Below are 18,331 nucleotides of genomic sequence, written 5' to 3' on the forward strand. Positions count from 1 at the left end.
AAAATGGATGTATGATCAATATAGATCAGATTATCGAGGGAAGACTTTGGAACGATTCCTTCTACCTATTCAATTACTGTGAGTTTTCTTTAAAAGCTGCTTTTTTTCTCTTCTTGGTATGAGAAGGCTATGCCTTTTTTTTTTTAATTCCTATCAACAAGTTTATTTTTTTTTTTAATTTTTTTTTTCCTTTCAACGTTTTTATTTATTTTTGGGACAGAGAGAGACAGAGCATGAATTGGGGAGGGGCAGAGAGAGAGGGAGACACAGAATCGGAAACAGGCTCCAGGCTCTGAGCCATCAGCCCAGAGCCTGACGCGGGGCTCGAACTCACGGACCGCGAGATCGTGACCTGGCTGAAGTCGGACGCTTAACCGACTGCGCCACCCAGGCGCCCCTACAAGTTTATTTTTTAATCATATTTTTCCTGGACCTAGGTTTGTAATTAAATTTATTTAAAACCAATAAGCAGCGCGCCTCTAAAATCAGAAAACTTGTTTAATAACCAAAAAATGACAAACATGCTTCAAATCGGCCGTGTGCGAAAAGGAGCTACAGGCGGGGAAATTTATGCCGAGCCAATCCTTGGCGGCACACAACGAGGGGCACTGGGATGACTTAAAGCCGCCCCGTGGGGGCCGGAAGGTTTGGGACTGACCACGCCCCCCCCGCCGGCCCTGCGTTTGATCGAGCTGGTCCGGAACTCTTCTGTCTGGCCCCAGCGGAGCTACCCCGGAGGGTAAACTTCCGGTGACCGTACGACTTCCGTGCGGGGCAGCCGATTTGGCTAGTGCTAGGCGGACCGGAAGTCCGTCACTCCAGACTACCCGCCCCTTTCCTAAAGTGACGCACGGCGGGGTTGCCGGAAGAAGTGGCGAAGTTACTTTTGAGGGGATCCGAGAAGCGGCGGCGTGCCAGGGGCTACGGAGGAGGAGGAAGAGAAGCAGAGCAAGGGGACCGAGGCAGGTGCACTAGAGTATGGGAAGATGCGGGAGGCGTCCCGGGGCCGGGGCTTCCCGGCGTTCTCCGCGCTGCCCCCGCTCAGCCCCTTTCTCTCCTCCCCCCCCCCCCCGCCTTCCGTAGCTCGCGCTGTCTCCGGCTGTTTCCAGGGCAACGGGAGTAAGAGACCCCCGCGAGAGGCGGCCCACGGGACCCTCGCGCGCAGCCATGAGCCCCGCCCCCCACTGGTGTTCGGAGAGGGGCGGGACCTGGAGCGAGGTATAGGGGCGGAGCGTGATGGGAGGAGGTGGAGGCGGGGCAGGATGGGAGGGGATGGGGCCAGACCTGGAGGGAGGGGTACCGATGGGGCGGGGCAAAGTGGCGGGGCGGGGCATTGTGGATAGAGTGAGGGTGCAAGCTACAAGGGTTGGGCGGGACCTAGAAGGAAAAGATGGGGAGGAGGTGGGGTCAGAATGGGAGTTGGGGGTGCTTCTTCAGCAGAGGTGGAGAGTAAGAGGAGGCAGGGTGAACTTGGTGGGAAGGGGGAAGTTAGGGCGGAGCACGATTGAAGCAGAAAGGGCAGTACCTGAAGAGGGAGTGGGCAGGATCCGGAGTGGGTGGAGCCCACATGAGGGGCGGGGTCTAGATGAGGGCAGGGCTTGAGACCCAGCCGGAAGATCTGGAGCAATCGTGGGTGGGGTCTGTCAGAATCGGAGGAGAGGTTTTACAGAGGTTTTACAGGCCGGCAGGGGCCTGGGGTGGGGTCTGTGTGCAGTAAAGGAGGAGTCTGGAGAGATGGAAGAAAGTGGTGCATCCTTCGAGACCTGGGGCTGGCCTAACCTGACCCTACCTGGCCCGACAAGGTTCTCAGTCCCCCTATATTCTGCAGGTTGCTCCGTGACTCCACCATGTCCACTCCCACCACCAGTTCCCTGGACACCCCCTTGCCTGGTGAGCGACCCCTTTCCCAGCCCAGTCCCTCTCCCATTGCACACTTGGCAGGAGAAACTCACTGTGCTTCCCTCTCCCAGGAAATGGCCCGCCTCAACCCAGCGCACCCTCTTCTTCACCAGCTATAAAGGAGGAGGGTCCTGAACTGTGGCCTGTGGGTCCAGACCCTGATGTCCCAGGCGATGACTGGGCCCGTTCAGCCTGCAGCGAGGGTGAGATGGGGCCCAGGGACAGGGGCTCGGGATGGATATGGGGGGCCTTGAGGGGAGATCTAGGAAGGGAGAAAGATAAAAAATCAGAATGGGAGGCCCCAGTGTCTTGTTGATTTTTTTTCTTCCGCTTCTTCTTGTCACTTCTTATTCTTTTTTTCCTTCACTTTGCCTGTGAGTGTGTTTTTTTCCTGCTTGACACCTCTTGTTGTTATTTGTTGGGGTTCACACATCTTTCCTTCTGAATTGCCGTCTCCCTGGTCACCCCCTATACGCTGGCTCTTTGTGTCTTCTGTGTCGTGGGGATGGCCCTCTGGCTGCTGTTTCTTTTGGGGGCTCTGTCTCTCTCATGGCTTCTCTCCGCCCACCCCAGTCGTCCCAGACCCGGCAGAGGAACCGGAGCGCAAGCGAAAGAAGGGCCCGGCTCCAAAGATGCTGGGCCACGAGCTGTGCCGCGTGTGCGGGGACAAGGCCTCCGGCTTCCACTACAACGTGCTCAGCTGCGAAGGCTGCAAGGGCTTCTTCCGGCGCAGCGTGGTCCGAGGCGGGGCCAGGCGCTACGCCTGCCGGGGCGGCGGAACCTGCCAGATGGACGCCTTCATGCGGCGCAAGTGCCAGCAGTGCCGGCTGCGCAAATGCAAGGAGGCCGGGATGAGAGAGCAGTGTGAGTGCTGGGGAGGGCGCCGTGCTCGCCTGGCCCGTGCCCAGCCCCGGGGCCACCGCTGAGGCCTCTGTGTCCCGAATAGGCGTCCTGTCGGAAGAACAGATCCGGAAGAAGAAGATTCGGAAGCAACAGCAGCAGCAGCAGCAGCAACAGTCACCTGTGGGGCCATCGGGCGGCAGCAGCTCAGCCTCTGGGCCTGGGGCTTCCCCTGGAGGGTCTGACGGAGGTGGCCAGGGCTCCGGGGAAGGCGAGGGTGTCCAGTTAACAGCCGCTCAGGAACTAATGATCCAGCAGTTGGTGGCGGCTCAGCTGCAGTGCAACAAACGCTCCTTCTCCGACCAGCCCAAAGTCACGGTACTGCCCCTCCCGCAGCCTTGAAGGGTGATGAGGCCAGTTGGGGGAAAGCCATCAGGGCTGCAGCCCAGGGCATGGGGAGGGAACAAGGCTCCAGAGGGCGGGGCCTTGGAGAGGAGGGTCTCCTAGGGCGCATTCTCCTAGGGGCCTCGGGCTCGTTGGAGGAATCTGTGAATAACCTTGACCCCCCTTGGCCCTAGCCCTGGCCCCTGGGCGCGGACCCCCAGTCCCGTGATGCACGCCAGCAGCGTTTCGCCCACTTCACGGAGTTAGCCATCATCTCAGTCCAGGAGATTGTGGATTTTGCCAAACAGGTGCCTGGCTTCCTGCAGCTGGGCCGCGAGGACCAGATTGCCCTCCTGAAGGCATCTACCATTGAGGTAACGGGCAGCCTTCCCATCCTCAACATGGCCCTTCATTCCTGCCCACAGGGAACCCCAGGGATAAGCCTCAGGACAGATGTTGGGGGAATAGGGATGAGCGAGACCCCTCTGGTGGTTGCCCTCGTGGGGACGATATCCTACAGGGGGACGTCGAAATACTAAACAGAGAGTCAGAGCCTCCCATGAGCCAAGGAGAGAGAGGAAACGGGTTGAGGCTGAGAAAAATTGAGGATTGGCTGGGAGGACGCACTCTAAAGAATGTGCTGAAAAGGCCATTCAGAAGAGTTGACATTTAAACCAAAGCAACAGTAACAAATAAGTATTGAGTTACTGGTGGACCCCAGGCTCCATTCCAAGTCCTGGATAGGTCGCAGTGAACAAAACATGCCTGTCCCCATGCCCTGCAACCACCTGGGGAGAGTATCCTGGGAGGAGGGCGCTGTGGGCGTTGAACCTGGAGGAGGGAGAGCTTGGAGTGTCGGGCGTGCTGACTGCAGGCCGGGGTGACTGAGGGAACGTGCTTGGGGGCAGAGGGGTGAGAGGTGATTCTGGCAAGATTAGGTCCCCCCACGGGCCAAGAGAGGAGAGACCAGTGGCTGCCAGGTCACAGGGACTCGTGGCGCCCCTGCCCTTGCCTCCTCCTCTCCCTGCTGCCCACAGATCATGCTGCTAGAGACAGCCAGACGCTACAACCACGAGACAGAGTGCATCACTTTCCTGAAAGACTTCACCTACAGCAAGGATGACTTCCACCGCGCAGGTGTGGTGGGGAGAGGGCTGGGGGGGTGCAGGGCCGTTGCCCCTGGGGAGAGGGCTGGGAGGGTGCAGGGCCGGTGCCCCTGCCGGGCCTCTACTGGTGGCAGACCTCAGGCCATCTCGCTCTTGTCTGAGCCTCTATTTTTTTTACCTCCAAAGTGGAGTGAGCCAGCCTCAAAATGAGATGAAAATGTATTTATCGAGTGCTGAGTCTGTCCGCTCGGATGCAGTGCGGGATGAGACAGAGGGGTGTGTGCTCTCACAACGGGGCATTTTGATAGGAATTAAGAAAAGACACTCCCTCCTTCCCAAACCTGGTGTCACTGGAGGGAGGCCGGATCTCAGTTCATTGTGAAGTACGCAACCTACGCAACTGTACGCGGTAGGTCCCTGCCGTCCAAGAGCACTTACCTGGGGATGTGACCTAGGCAGTGGGCTTCTGGAGGAAGTGCATATGAACCGAGGCCTGAGGGGTGAGATGTATTGCCTAGGAAAAGGAAATTGGGGGGTAACAATGCCCACCAGGGAACCCCATGTACCATAAAAGCCTTGTTCTCCCTCAGGCTCGGGCTTCACTCTGTGAGTCCAACTCTCCCCCATCATCTCTTCCCGGGGCACCTCTGTATTTTCCTAACCCCATATTCTTCCTTTCCTCTAGCCGCTGGCCCTCCCAGTCCCCTTTGAATATGAGTGTGGCAGGGGAGCACTGAGCGGGGAGAATGTTTCTGGCAGTGGGCTCAGCACATACAAAGGCCCTGAGGTGGGGGAAGAGCTGGATGGTGTTAGGGAACTACAAGGAGGTCCAGGCATCTGGAACACAGGGAGATGAGGCTGGAGAGGAGGTTGGGGGTCCTACCGCTTCCCCCCATCCTCTGCCATTGTCCTCCAGTGCCTCTCCCTGGAACACTGTCGGGGCCCCTCACTGGGTTCTCCCAAGTGTGTCTGTTCATACAGCGGTCGGAAGGGTCGTATTCATAGTTAGCTCACGCCCCTCCTCTTGCTCGCTACCCCTGCATGGCTCCCGTCTCGCTGGGAGAAAAGCCAGAGTCCTTGCCATTTTTCACAGGCTCCGAGGGGCCTCTCCACCCCCAGCTCCCTTTGTTCACCCTCCTCCAGCCACACTGGTCTCCTCCCTCTTACTTGAACCCACCAAACATGCTCCCGCCTCAGGCTTTTGCAGTTGCTCAGCCAACATGGGCGACCACCTCTTCCTGGTTTGCATGGGACCTTTGTGGTGTCAACATTTGGAAGCCTCAAGGCCCAGAAAGCTGCCCAGTTCTGGGGAAAACAGACAGGTGGTGCCCACCTGGAACACTCAAAACGTCCCCGTGACTCATCCCCTCCCCTCCTGGTGGTTTCTCAAAGGTCACCCTACCGTGTGGCCTTCCTACAGCGTCACCCTACACACCGGCCACCTTGTCTAAGATGTTGATTTGATTTTCGATGCCCCGATTACCTTTCCTTGTGTTACCTTGATCCAGCTCACAGACCGGATGGTTTAGTTACACGTTTGTCTGTTGTGTTCCCTCAACCCCCAAGTGCAAGTTCCGCAGGAGGGGAGGCTGTGTCTTCTAAACAGCTCTGCCCCGGGGCCTGCCACATACTAGGTGCTGAACAGAGTCTGAAAAACGAATGAATGAACTACTCCTGGGGATGAGTTCAGGCCTTACTCCGTGAACATTGGAAGCCACCACAGGGGTGACGCAGTGTGACCTAGGTTTAAAAATCTTTCTTTTTCGTTAGGAGAGAACCGGGGAGGTCGGGAAGGAGGTGAAGGCAGTGATGAGGTCGCAGGAACTACTGAATAAATGTTCACATTCATTACTCATCCCTTTATTCAGGCAGGGGTTAGGGCGCACTTCCCCCGTGCCAGCCACTCGGATGGGGACACAGCTGAACAGAAATGACCAGAAGGCTAGCATTGCTGCCGTGTCCCTCGCCCCACTGATAGCAGCGTCAGGGACCCGGGCTGGGGCCAGTTCGGGGCTCATCCGGCCCCGCCTCCCGCCCCCCCAGGCCTGCAGGTGGAGTTCATCAACCCCATCTTCGAGTTCTCCCGGGCCATGCGGCGGCTGGGCCTGGACGACGCGGAGTACGCCCTCCTCATCGCCATCAACATCTTCTCCGCTGACCGGCCCAACGTGCAGGAGCCGAGCCGCGTGGAGGCCCTACAGCAGCCGTACGTGGAGGCCCTGCTCTCCTATACGCGCATCAAAAGGCCGCAGGTACGGGAGCCCACCCCTCCCAGGGCCCTGGCGGGGACAGGCGGTCCAGGCCCCACGTGGGGGCCACCGCGGGCTGAGGTCTTGCCTCCTCATCAGAGCCGGGCCCTGTCTGCTGCCCCCACTGCCCGGCTCCTCTGGCAGCGCCCTGAGCCCTGGCCGGTGTCCTCTTGGCCAAGTCTGTCCTCAGGCCTCTGTCCCGTGACCAAGGAGCCAGGCCCAGTGCAGGCATAGGGGCGGGGCTCCCCACGCTCTGCCCGGCCCCTGCCTACACCGGTGGTCCGGTTGGGCTGACCAGAGCCCACCCCCCTCCTGCCCCCCCCCCCCACCTCCCCGCAGGACCAGCTGCGCTTTCCCCGGATGCTGATGAAGCTTGTGAGCCTGCGCACGCTGAGCTCTGTGCACTCAGAGCAGGTCTTTGCCCTGCGGCTCCAAGACAAGAAACTGCCGCCTCTGCTGTCTGAGATCTGGGATGTCCACGAGTGAGGGGCCTGGCCGCCCTGCCCCACAGCCCTGTACCCTCCAACGCATGGACGTTGTCGCCCCTTCCTCCTCCTGGAGTGGGAAGGAGCCGGGCCTGGGGTCCCATCTTGTGGCTTATAGCACAAGCCCTGGCCCCACCAGCCCTCAGCCCTCGGGTGAGCCCCCATTAGGGTCCAGGAGGCTCCCTCCCTGCCCACTGAGTCTTCCTGGGAGGGCTGGGTGGGTCCTAGATCCCAACCTCTGACCCTCCTAGCACTACCGGCTGCCCTCCCCACCCAGCTTACACCTCAAGCTCACTGCGCAGTGCACCTTGAACAGAGGGAGTGGGGGGCCCGTGGCTCTCCCTGACCAGCCTGAGAAACCGCAGGCCCCCTCCCTCTGTTCCTTTTATTTAATAAAAACTAAAAAAAGACAAAAACAGGAAAATAAAGTATGAATAGAAACCTGCCCTGAGCCAGAGTGAGTGCAAGATGTACGGGGGATGGGATCAACCACCTGAACCTTGTGTTGCTAGGCTGGTGGAGGGTTCAGGGTGATGTGACTGAGTGCGGGGGTGGGGGAGGAAGTGGGGTGTCCAGGAGAGGCTGACGGCCTTGGGGTCATCTTCCTGTACTAGGTGAGTTGGAGACTGCCGAAGGACAGAGAACACTTAAGTGGATGAAGGGTCAGGCACTCAGTCCCCAAATGTTTCCTGAAGCCACTGGGCAGTGTGCTGGCCGTTCTGGGGACGCGGATGATATTCACGTAACGTGTGTGGGGGGCACTTACTATGTGGCAAACACAATTTTAGGCACTGGAAACACCAGAGAACAAGATAAAGCCCCTCCTGGGAGGTGGCTACCAGTCAGGGCTGGTAAAGGGGGGATGGATGGGGCCAGCTAGCATCGAAGGGAATAGGGGCTTTAATGCAGGCAGCGCGTGGCAGCATGGGAGCCCAGAAGTAGAAGGCAGGCAAGTCCTCACACAGGATATCATGTCCCAGGGGGGAACCTAAACCATGACAAGGGGGCTGGGCCCCCAAATTGAGGGGAGGGCGCATGCCAGGTCTGGGAGGTGGGAGAGTCTGGTGATTTCAGAGTAAGGACGGGCTGTGGACATCTCTTAGTCCCTCCTTCTCCTGTGCCAGGCTCCCAAGGGGTCTCAGAAGTGAGCTGGGTGGACAGTCCTGGCCAAGAGTGAAGGGAGTGTTGCTTGGAGGGATGGGCTGGGTACTGAAAGGTGTGGTTTTTCTTTCGAGCAGCTGGGGATAAGGTGGGGAAGTGACTAGTTGCAAGCAGTGTGCCCGGCGCCCCCACGTGTGCCCGCCCTGCGCTAAGTCTAGTTTACAGGTAGGGAAACCGAGGCATGAGACAGAGCTGACCGGACCTCCCCTACACGGGGAGGGCAGACGTCAGGTCTTCCGCCAGCGGAAAGAGGGGCCGTGCGCAAATTGTCCTCTCGCCTTGGCCTTCCGCAGAAAGCAGGCCCGCGAGCCGAGGATACGCGCGATGCCCCCGCGGGCGGGGAGCCGGGGCCGGGAGGACAGCGGGGCCGGCCGCGCCGCCGCGCCGCCGCGCGCAACGAGAGCCGGAATCCGCCGAGCTGCCGTCGGAGGGGGCGTGGCTTAGGAGCAGGCCCCTCTCTCAAGGCGGGGCGGGGTTTGGCGAGAATATATGGAAAGTGGGAAGAGGCAACATCCTAAATTGGACGGACGGGGCGTGGCCTGGTCCCAGTTGAAAAGAGGGGCGTGGCTCGAAGGCTTGTCGGGGCGTGGTCTCGCCCTACTTGGGCGGGAGGGGCGTGGCCCAGGACGGCGCGCGGCGGCTCTGAGCCTGCGCGCGCTGGAGTCAGGGGTCACAGCGACGTAGGCTGTGGCGGGAAACGCTGTTTGAAGCGGGTGAGTGAGGGGAGAAGGGGGCTTGAAGGGACTCGACTTGGCAGAGAAGGAAGGTGGAGGAGTCGGGCATGTAGGCCTGAGAGAAGGGTTGCGAAGGGGAGCGTGGAGGCGGGAGGGCGCGCGGTAGAGGGGCGAGGGCCAGTGGTTCTGGGCGCGTGCGCGGGGGCGCGCAGGAAGATGATTGGGGCTGGGGGGGCCCCTCGGGATGCGGGGGGCTCTTGTGCTGGGCGCCTGGCCCCTGGGGTGAGCTGGGAGATGTACCCTGGAGGATCTTTGGGGCGACGGGATCCCGGACGCAGTGGAAGACTGAATTGGTGCACGTGGTGGCATGCTGATATGCTTTATTCTCTAAATATTGAATACTCCGTGCCAGGCACTGTTCTAGAAGCAGAGGCTACAGCCCGAACAAGTCAGAGAAAGTCGTTGGCTCAGGAGAAGACAGACAGTAGACAAGTGATAAGTAATAACGATAAAGCAACGCTTTCAGGGTTTGATACCTTATCCGAAGTGAAATAAAACAGGGTGGCCCGTTTCTTTAGCTGGAATAATCAAAAATCCTCTCTCTGGGGAAGTGACATTTGACAGAGAAGTCGGCCATGTAAAGAAAGATTTGGACAGGGGGACCATCAGGTGCAAAGGCCCTGAGGTGGGAAGGAATTTGGCTCCTAGTCCAGGTTCCACAGGGAGCCATGGGAGGTTTTGAGCGTCAGAGCAACATGACCCACCCTGCGTTTTGAAAAAGGCCCTGGGTGCTGATTGAAGATGGGATTGTAGTGGGAACAGGAATGCAAGGAGGAAGACCAGTTAGGAGACAAGTGGGGACATTGGCTCAGACCACAGTGCTGTCAGCCTCAGGTTGTCTTCGGGGTTTGAGCCAGCAGGCCGCGGGGGTGTAAGGAAGAACTCAGGCGGCTGGGGTATGTGGTTTGGCTGGATGGGGAGAGAAGGCGGAGGCAGAACGGATTCGGGGTGCCACTCTGAGGTGGCAGTGAGTGGGCAGGGTTTAGAGAGAGGCAGGTTGATGATGTCACCTTCTCAGCTTTATAGCCCCACCCAGGCCAGGTTACCTGTCTACCCCCAGCCCTGGCTGCACTTCACCACCCAGGCCTCCTGTCCCGCAGAGACGCTCCTTTCCCACCGAAGGCCTTTGCCACGCTGTTCCTTCTCCTGCGATGCTTTTTCTTCTCTCTTCGGTCCCTTTCAGTCCGCTGCTCTCAAGAACAGGCACTTTCCTGGGCACTGGGAAGCCGGTCATAATTCAGTTTGGTTGGGGAGAGGACAGGAGTTCTCAATCCAGAGTGCTCTGAGCCAAAACGAGGCAGCACTAGTCTGGGAATCGAGAGAAGCTCCAGGGACTTGGGAAATACTTGGGTCGGTGGCACTCGAGAGGAGTCTAGACTGCCGCACCTTGAAGTGACCTGCGTTCCGGACACCGCGTGAGTGATGCTGGGACCCTAAGACCCTGACCCCTGTTTTTTGTTTTTTTGTTTTAAGTTTTTAAATTTATTTTGAGAGAGGGAAAGAGAACGTCAAGCAAGCTTTGTGCTGTCAGTACAGAGCCCAACGCAGGGCTTAAACTCACCAACCACGAGATCATGATCTGAGGCTTTTTTTTTCTTTTCTTTTTTTTTTTTTTTTTAATTTTAAGATTTTTATTTTTAAGTAATCTCGGTACCCAATGTGGGGGCTCAAACTCACAGCCCCGAGATAAAAAGTCACATGCTCCACCGACTGCGCCAGCTGGGCCCCCAGTGAGGCCTGTTTAAAAAAAAATTTTTTTTTTAATGTTTATTTATTTTTGAGAGAGAGAGAGACAGAGCGCGAGTGGGGGAGGGGCAGAGAGAGAGGGAGACACAGAATCCGAAGCAGGCTCCAGGCTCGGAGCTGTCGGCACATCAGCACAGAGCCCAGCGTGGGGCTCGAACTCATGAACCACGAGATCATGACCTGAGCTGAAGTCAGATGCTCAACCGACAGAGCCACCCAGGCGCCCCGATTTATCTTACTGTCCGTCCCCGCAATGCCGAATGAAAACTCTGTGAGAGCAGGGATTCTGTCTCGTCTCCTGCTCTGTCTCATGCGCCCTGAAGAGTGCCTAGGACAGAGGGTGAAGATGGAAGGAACTCACAGAATCTTCACAGAATCTCCTGAGGCAGGTGCTGTTACCCTCCGACGCAATGACTAGGACCAAGGCCCAGAGAGGTGAAGCTGTCTCCCCAGGGTGGCACAGCTAGCTTGGAGGGTTCAGAGTCTCATCCCAGAGCCCCATTCTGAGCCAGCACCGCAGACTGCCGGCCTCCAGGGGTGTCTGGCGAGGTATGGGGGTGAACTCTCTACCCAGCGAAGGAGACAGACTGGGGATGGATTCCTCTGCTAGCTCGCCCCTGTACCCTGGCTCACGCACCTAGCGAGGGAAAGGTTAAATAATTGCAAAAGTACCTGTTCCGTCTGCCCCCTCCCCAGAAAACGACCTGCTTTTCGTGCTTTGGCCTCATCCCTCCTCTGGGCCTCCCTGACTCTCACTACCCTTGTCGCAGGCCAGGGACCATCTGGGCCTGTGTCTGACTCCCCCGCCAGACGGGAACCCCTTGAGGTCTGCTGCTTCTCTGCGTCCTCAGCATTGCCTGGCACAGGCTTTGGGAAGTGCGTGCTGGGTGAGACTGCCCCCCTGCTTTTCTCAGCCACCTGACTCCTCTGTCTGCAGAGACCCAGCTCCAGTTCAGCTCTTCCAGGAGAGTCGGCGGCCCCCTGGGGCACCCCAGGCAGCTGGTCCTACTTCCCTTACTGTATAGGTGCACCCAACCCAGAACTGCTTCAGAATGTGAGCCCCCCAAAAACAGGGGTCAGGGGGCACCTGAGTGGCTTAGTCGGTTAAGCGTCTGACTCTGGACTTTGGCTCAGGTCTTGATCACACAGTTTTGTGAGTTTGAGCCCCGTGTCGCGCTCTGCACTGGCAGCGCAGAGCCTCCTTGAGATTCTCTCTCTCTCTCTCTCTCTCTCTCTCTCTCTCTGCTCACATGCTGTCTCTGTCTCTCAAAATAAATCTTAAAAAAATTTTTTTAATAAATTAAAGTTAAAAAAAAATAAACAGGCCTCGCTGAGAAGGTGACATTTAAGCAAAAACCTAAAGGAGGGGAAGGAGGAAGCCATGGGGACATCCGGGGAAGAGTAGGGCAGTGGGAACAGCTTGTGCAAAGGTCCTGAGGTAGGACCAAGCCTGGCACGTTCAGGGAAGAGAGAGGAGACAAGTGGCTGGAGCCAAGTGCACAAGGGGGAGAGGGCAGGAGATAGTGTCTAAAAGGGAAGGGGGTGATTGCGCAGGGTCTGTAGGCTAGCCGGAGGACTTTGCTTTAGCTCTGCATGAGATGGGACCCAGGGGCCAGTTCCGAGGGGAGGAGGGATGGGATGACCTGGCATATTCGTAGGGGATCTCTCTGGTTACTGTGCGAAGAGTACACTGAGGGCTCCTCATTCATTCAACACATCGTTCTCCAGCACCTGCTGTGCACCAGGCTCTGTTGTAGACACCCTCAAATGCTTCAGTGACAGGGCAGACCAGATCCCTGCTGGCGCTGGGCTCAGGTTCCAGCAGGGGGAGACAGACACAAAGCAGTGCACAAAATAATGCTGCCAACAACCTCTGAGAACCAGAGGGGCAAGGCTGGGAGCCCAGCGGGGGCTGGGAAGTGCTGAGACTCGGTCCAGTGGCAGTAGAGCCTATGGGACTGACAGGTGTGTTCTAAGGGGAAGGGAGAAGCTGGGGTGACTCCGAGGTGGTTGGCCTGGTGGGAGTTGCCTCTTCCCGAACTGGGGGAGGCTGTGGGATGCAAGGAGCAGGTCGGGGCAGGGGAAGGCGAGGGGCCCGGCTTTGGAGTGTGAGATGCCTGAAGAGACACGTGCTCAGTGAGCAGCTGGGTTGGGCAGGCTGGGGCCTGGGGGGCGGTCTGGGCTGGAGACAGGAAGGGCAGACGTGATCATCGGCATAGAGGTGGCAGTGAAAGCCGTCAGATAGAGATGGGATGAGAACCCCGAAGGAGGGAGTGTCACAGAAACCAGCGGGCACTCAGCGTTGTCTGTTTGCCAGTGAAGGGTCGAGAAAAGGAGAGGGCCCCGTGTTTCCCCAGCTCCTGTCCTGTGCCAGGACACACTGGGGGCTCTTTCCTTCTAATCCTTCCTTGCCTATGATGGGGAACTAGCATAGGAACCTCGGTTTTGCTCCCGGAGTCCCCTTCCCTCCCACCGCACCCTCCTGGCCACAGCCCGCTGACCTGGGGAGCCAGACTGCCCCCCTCCCGCCTCCCTCTGCCAGGCCAGGGCTGGCCACTGCCCCTCTGCCCCACCCAGGCCTCCCCCCGCAGGTCCGAACTCCGTCTCTCTGGCCGCCTGTATGGCTGGAGCAAAGGCCTCCAGGCTTTTTCCTTCCTGTGGGATAAGCCACTCGTAGGCACAAAAGGAGAGGCCGTACAGGGCCTCCGTCCCTGTTCAAAGTGTGTGTGTGCCCGGTCCCAGCAGCGCTATCCACGATAGGCCAAAGGTGCAGACGCCGCCAATGTGCACTGAGCGACGAACGGATCAACACAACGTGACGCAGCCACACAGTGAGGCAATATTTGGGCGTAAGAGGGAATGAAGGGCTGACACCTTCTGCATCCCGGTGAACCCGGAAAACACTATCCTAAGTGAAAGAAGCCAGACACTGAGGGACACACATTGGAAGGGTCCGTGAATAGGAAAGGCCCGGAATAGGCAAATCCAGAGACAGACAAAGTTGGTTAGTTGGGAAAGTGGGGTGGGGGTGGGCTGAGTTGAGGGGTGATGGCCAAAGGGGTGTGGGGATTCATTTTGGGGTGATGAAAAGGCTCTCAGGTTGACTGTGGTGATGGTCACACAGCTATGAATATACTAAAAGCCATCAAACTATACACTTGAAATGTGTGGGTCACACGGTGTGTGAATTCTATCTCAATAAAACTGTCCCGGAATGGCTGGGTTGGTCGGTCAGTTAAGCGTCTGACTCTTGATTTCTGCTCAGGTCACGATCTCGTGGTTTGTGAGTTTTAGCCCCGAGTTGGGCTCCGTGCTGAAGGCGCGGAGCCTGCTTGGGATTCTCTCTCTCTCCCTCTCTCTCTGCCCCTCCCCTGCTCGTGCTCTCTCTCAAAATAAATAAGTAAAACTTGGAGCTCCTGGGTGACTCGGTTAAGTGTCCGACTTTGGCTCGGGTCGTGATCTCACGGTTCGTGGGTTCAAGCCCCACATCAGGCTCTGTGCTGACAGCTCAGAGCCTAGAGTCTGCTTCATATTCTGTGTCTCCTCTCTCTTCCTGCCCCTCCCCCACTCACACTCTGTCTCTCTCTCTCTCTGAAAAATAAATAAACATTAAAAAATTAAGTAAATAATTGCATAAAACTGTCCCATCTTGTCCCCCCCCCCTTCCTGGGAAGCCAGTGTTAACAGTTTATTACCTATCTTTCCAGAATTATGCATTAAAAACAAACATGCTTATACATATTCTTCCACACACCTTGTAAAAATGTTATTTTTTAAATTTTACATATTTTCCCCCAACTTTTTTTTTTTGGTAAGTAAGCTCCACACCCAATATGGGGCTTGAACTCACAACCTTGAGATCAAGAGTCGCATGCTCCACCAACTTTTGTTCTGAAAAGGCATCCCTCTAACTTTTGTTCTGAAAAATTGCAAGGCTGCATAGAAGTTGCATGACAGGGGCCCTGGGGGACTCAGTCGGTTGGACGTCCGACTTCAGCTCAGGTCATGATTTTGCTGCTCGTGGGTTCGAGCCCCGCCCTCGGGTTCTGTGCTGACAGCTCTGAGCCTGGAACCTGCTTCCAATTCTGTCTCCCTCTCTCTGTCTTTCCCCCTTCCCCCACCATGCTCTTTCTCAAAAATAAATAAACATGAAAATTAAAAAAAAGTTGCATGACAGATACAACAAAGCCCTGTGTACCCTTTGCCTGGACTCACCAGCTGTTAACATCATTTGCTTTATCTGGATGCACGTACACTTCTTTCTTTCTTTCTTCCTTCCTTCCTTCCTTCCTTCCTTCCTTCCTTCCTTCCTTCCTTCCTTCCTTCCTTTCTATTTATTTATTTATTTATTTATTTATTTATTTATTTATTTATTTATTTTAAGTTTATTTATTTATTTTGAGAGGGAGAGAGAGAATCCCAAGCAGGCTTGATGCTCACTGTGGAGCCTGATGAGGGGCTCAATCTCATGACCTGAGTCGAAATCAAGTCGGACGCTAAACCGACTGAGCCTCCCAGGTGCCCCATGTTTTCTTTTTTGGCTGAACTGTTTGTAAGTTATAGCCATCATGGTACCTGACCTCCAAAAACTCTAGCAGAACAGTGACATCCTACAGAACTGCGGTTTAATCATCATCAGACCATTTAACCCGCGGCAATACTGTTACCTCATAGACAGTCCTTATTCAGTTTGTCCAGTTTCCTGGTAACATTCTGCGTAGCTATTTTCTTTCTAATTTATTTTTTTATTTTTTTATTATTTTTGAGAGAGAGAGAGAGACAGCGTGAGCAGGGGAGGGGCAGAGAGAGAGAGACCTGGAATCCGAAGCAGGCGCCAGGCTCTGAAATGTCAGCACAGAGCCCGACACAGGGCTCTAACTCACGAACTGTTAGACCATGACCTGAGCTGAAGTCGGACGCTTTGCCGACTGAGCCACCCAGGCGCCCGTGCATAGCTATTTTTGAGAGAGATATATATATGTATTTTAAGTAGGCTTCATGCCTAGCGCAGAGCCCAGTGTGAGGCTTGAACTCACAATCCTGAGATCAAGACCTGAGCTGAGATAAAGAGTCAGATGTTTAACCAACTGAGCCACCTAGGTGGCCCTGCTATTTTTTATTTTTTTTAGTGTGTTTTTATTCATTAGAGAGAGCACGTGCATGTGCGCACGAGTGGGAAAGGGGCAGAGAGAGCGGAACAGAGGATCTGAAGCAGGCTCCACTCTGACACCAGTGAGACTCCACTCGAACTCACAGACTCTGAGATCATGACCTGAGCCGAAGTCAGATGTTCAACTGACTGAGCCACCCAAGTGCCTCTGTTTTTTATTTTTTAATCTAAGATCTGATCTGGGGTCATGTTACATTTAGTTGCCAGGACTGTGCAGTCTCTCCTTCAATTTAAAAGTTTCCTGGCTTTCCAGCCCCCACCCTTCCATGCCATTGACATTTTTGAAGATTCCAGACTGGTAATTTTTGCAGGCCAGTCCTTACTTTGGCTTGATTGTTTCCTAATGCAAAGAATCAGGGCAAACTTTTTTTAGACATTTTTTTTCCTAATACAAAAAGATAGCAATCTAAGTACACCGTTCTGCACGTTGGTTTCTCTAACAATGGGTCTTTGAGAGCCCTCCACATGAATGCATAGAGAGCTTCCTCATTCCTTTATACAGCTGCATAATATTCCATGGAACAGTCTTCATATAATTTATTTAAACAGTCCCCCGGGGGAGGACATTTAGGTGGTTTCCAGTCTTTTGCCATTGCAAACAATGCTGCCGGAAATAACCTCGTAAATGCAGTTTCTCATATGTGATAGTATATCTATAGCACAAACCCCTAGGTGAGGAAATGGGGCCTTCCAACTTTTATGTTTTAATGGAGGTGGAATTTACATATAGTGAAATGCACAGGTTCTCAAGTGGACAGTTGTGGGTAAGGTACATTTTTGTCAGCCCAGAAAATTCCCTCATGCCCCTTCTCAGTCAGCCTCTCCCTCCTGGTAAGCAACCACTAGCCTAATTTCTAGCACCATAGATTAATCTATTCTAGAACTGTGTAGGGGTGCCTGTGTGGCTCAATCGGTTAGGCATCCCACTCTGGATTTCAGCTCAGGTCATGATCTCACGGTTTGTGGGTTCAAGTCCCACATTGGGCTCTGCACTGACAGCGTGGAGGCTGCTTGGGATTCTGTCTCCTTCTCTCTCTGCCCCTCCCCCATGTGCACCTGTACACACACTCTCCCTCTCAAAAATAAACATTTTAAAAAACAAGTTAAAAAAAAAACTTTGTGTAAATGGCACCACACCATATATACTCTCTCATTTTCAATTGAGGTGAAATTAACCATTTTAAAGCGTAGAGTTCAGTGGCATTTAGTACGTTCACAATATTGTACATCTGCCACCTCTGTCTACTTCCAGAACATTTTCATCCCCCCCAAAAGGAAGACCCCATACCCCTTAGCACTCGCTCCCCATTCCTGCAATGCATACTTGTGTGTCTGGCTTCTTTATTTAAAAAAAAATTTTTTTTTTAATGTTTGTTTATTTTTGAGAGAGAGAGAGAGTGCGAGCAGGGGAGGGGCAGAGAGAGAGAGGGAGACACAGAATCTGAAGCAGGCTGTAGGCTCCCAGCTGTCCGCACAGAGCCCAACGTGGGGCTCGAACTCACAAGCAGTGAGATCATGACCTGAACTGAAGTCGGACACTTAACCACCTGAGCCGCCCAGGCGCCCCTATGCATCTGGCTGCTTCTGTGCAGCATATTTTTGAGGTTCATCCATCCATCGTGTCACTCAGTAGCTGCCTCCTGTCTGATGCTGAGACGTATTCCATTGTATACCATCCTGAACATTTGCCAACAACACATCCCCAGTCAGTTCAGGATTTTTCTGTGCTCTATTTGTTAAGGTCCGGGCTAAGCTGCTGGAACAGAGACCCCACGGCACGGTGGCCCGGGCAAGATACAAGTGTATTTCTCCACATAACTGCCCTCAAGTAGGCATTTCTGCCCCAGAAGCTTGTCAAGGGGACTGGGTTCCTTCCATCTTGTAGCTCTGCGTTCCCTGGGGTGTTGTCCTTGACCCCGTGGTCAAGGTTGGTTCACCCCCACTGTATCCATGCTCTAGCCATAGAGAAGGGAGAGGAGGCTAGAAGCAAGCTTCCTTTTAAGGCTGTCCCAGTCATTCCTTCCATGAGATAACTCAGTAAAGTGACCATCCCTAGCAGTGCATGCTGGGAAATGTAGTCTCCGGCTGGGTTGCCTGCAGCAGCTCAGAGGCAAGGGGTCAGCTGCAAAAGGACGAAGGGGAGACTGGATCTGGGGTTTGGGTGGGGTTACGGGATCCAGAGGTGTTCACTTGAACTCAGGGCAGCTGACCTGTGCCCTTCCTGCCCTCCCTCCCAACTGGGTCTGGGGTCTGCCTTAGGTTCCTATACTCTGTCTAGGCCTGGATGCTGGGAGACATAAACTTTTAAAAAACTTCTTTCTTTTTTTAATCTTAAACTGATGGGAAGATCCAAAGAATAATACAAAGAGCATATACCCTTTACCCAGATCCACGTTTTAACATTTTCCCTTACTTGTTTTATGATTTGTATGTACATAAGCTTTCTTTTTTTCCTGTCTCTACACACATATGCCACCTAAAACAAATTTTTTTAATAGCTTGCATACATCATGGTTATTTACCCTTAATAGTTGAGTTTTTATTTATTTATTTATTT

The 18,331-nt window shown here is 54.9% G+C and overlaps 2 protein-coding genes across 4 annotated transcripts in view; both read left to right on the top strand.

The window, feature by feature from the left end:
• The first annotated feature begins 819 nt into the window (after positions 1-819).
• NR1H2 (nuclear receptor subfamily 1 group H member 2) lies at positions 820-7,404 on the top strand. Of its 2 annotated transcripts, none has more exons than XM_030299357.2 (10): positions 820-966; positions 1,084-1,218; positions 1,829-1,890; positions 1,971-2,102; positions 2,473-2,763; positions 2,846-3,117; positions 3,318-3,497; positions 4,161-4,260; positions 6,273-6,481; positions 6,818-7,404. In XM_030299357.2, exons 3-10 carry the CDS (start codon positions 1,848-1,850, stop codon positions 6,962-6,964), a joined length of 1,374 nt encoding a protein of 457 aa, XP_030155217.1. In that variant the 5' UTR covers positions 820-966; positions 1,084-1,218; positions 1,829-1,847; the 3' UTR covers positions 6,965-7,404. The 2 variants fall into 2 exon arrangements, with proteins under 2 accessions (XP_030155217.1, XP_030155218.1); XM_030299358.1 differs by having other exon boundaries at positions 857-976.
• Positions 7,405-8,770: 1,366 nt separating this feature from the next.
• The window catches only part of POLD1 (DNA polymerase delta 1, catalytic subunit), a 29,484-nt gene continuing 19,923 nt past the window's right edge, over positions 8,771-18,331 (top strand). The window contains exon 1 of one of the 2 annotated variants that reach the window (XM_030299285.1): positions 8,771-8,837. The gene's annotated coding sequence lies outside the window, so the exon portion shown is untranslated. The remainder of the gene's footprint in view (positions 8,838-18,331) is intronic. The other variant, XM_030299286.1, reaches the window with a different exon arrangement.

This window comes from Lynx canadensis, chromosome E2 (genome assembly GCF_007474595.2).
Source record: "Lynx canadensis isolate LIC74 chromosome E2, mLynCan4.pri.v2, whole genome shotgun sequence".
NCBI lineage: Eukaryota > Metazoa > Chordata > Mammalia > Carnivora > Felidae > Lynx > Lynx canadensis.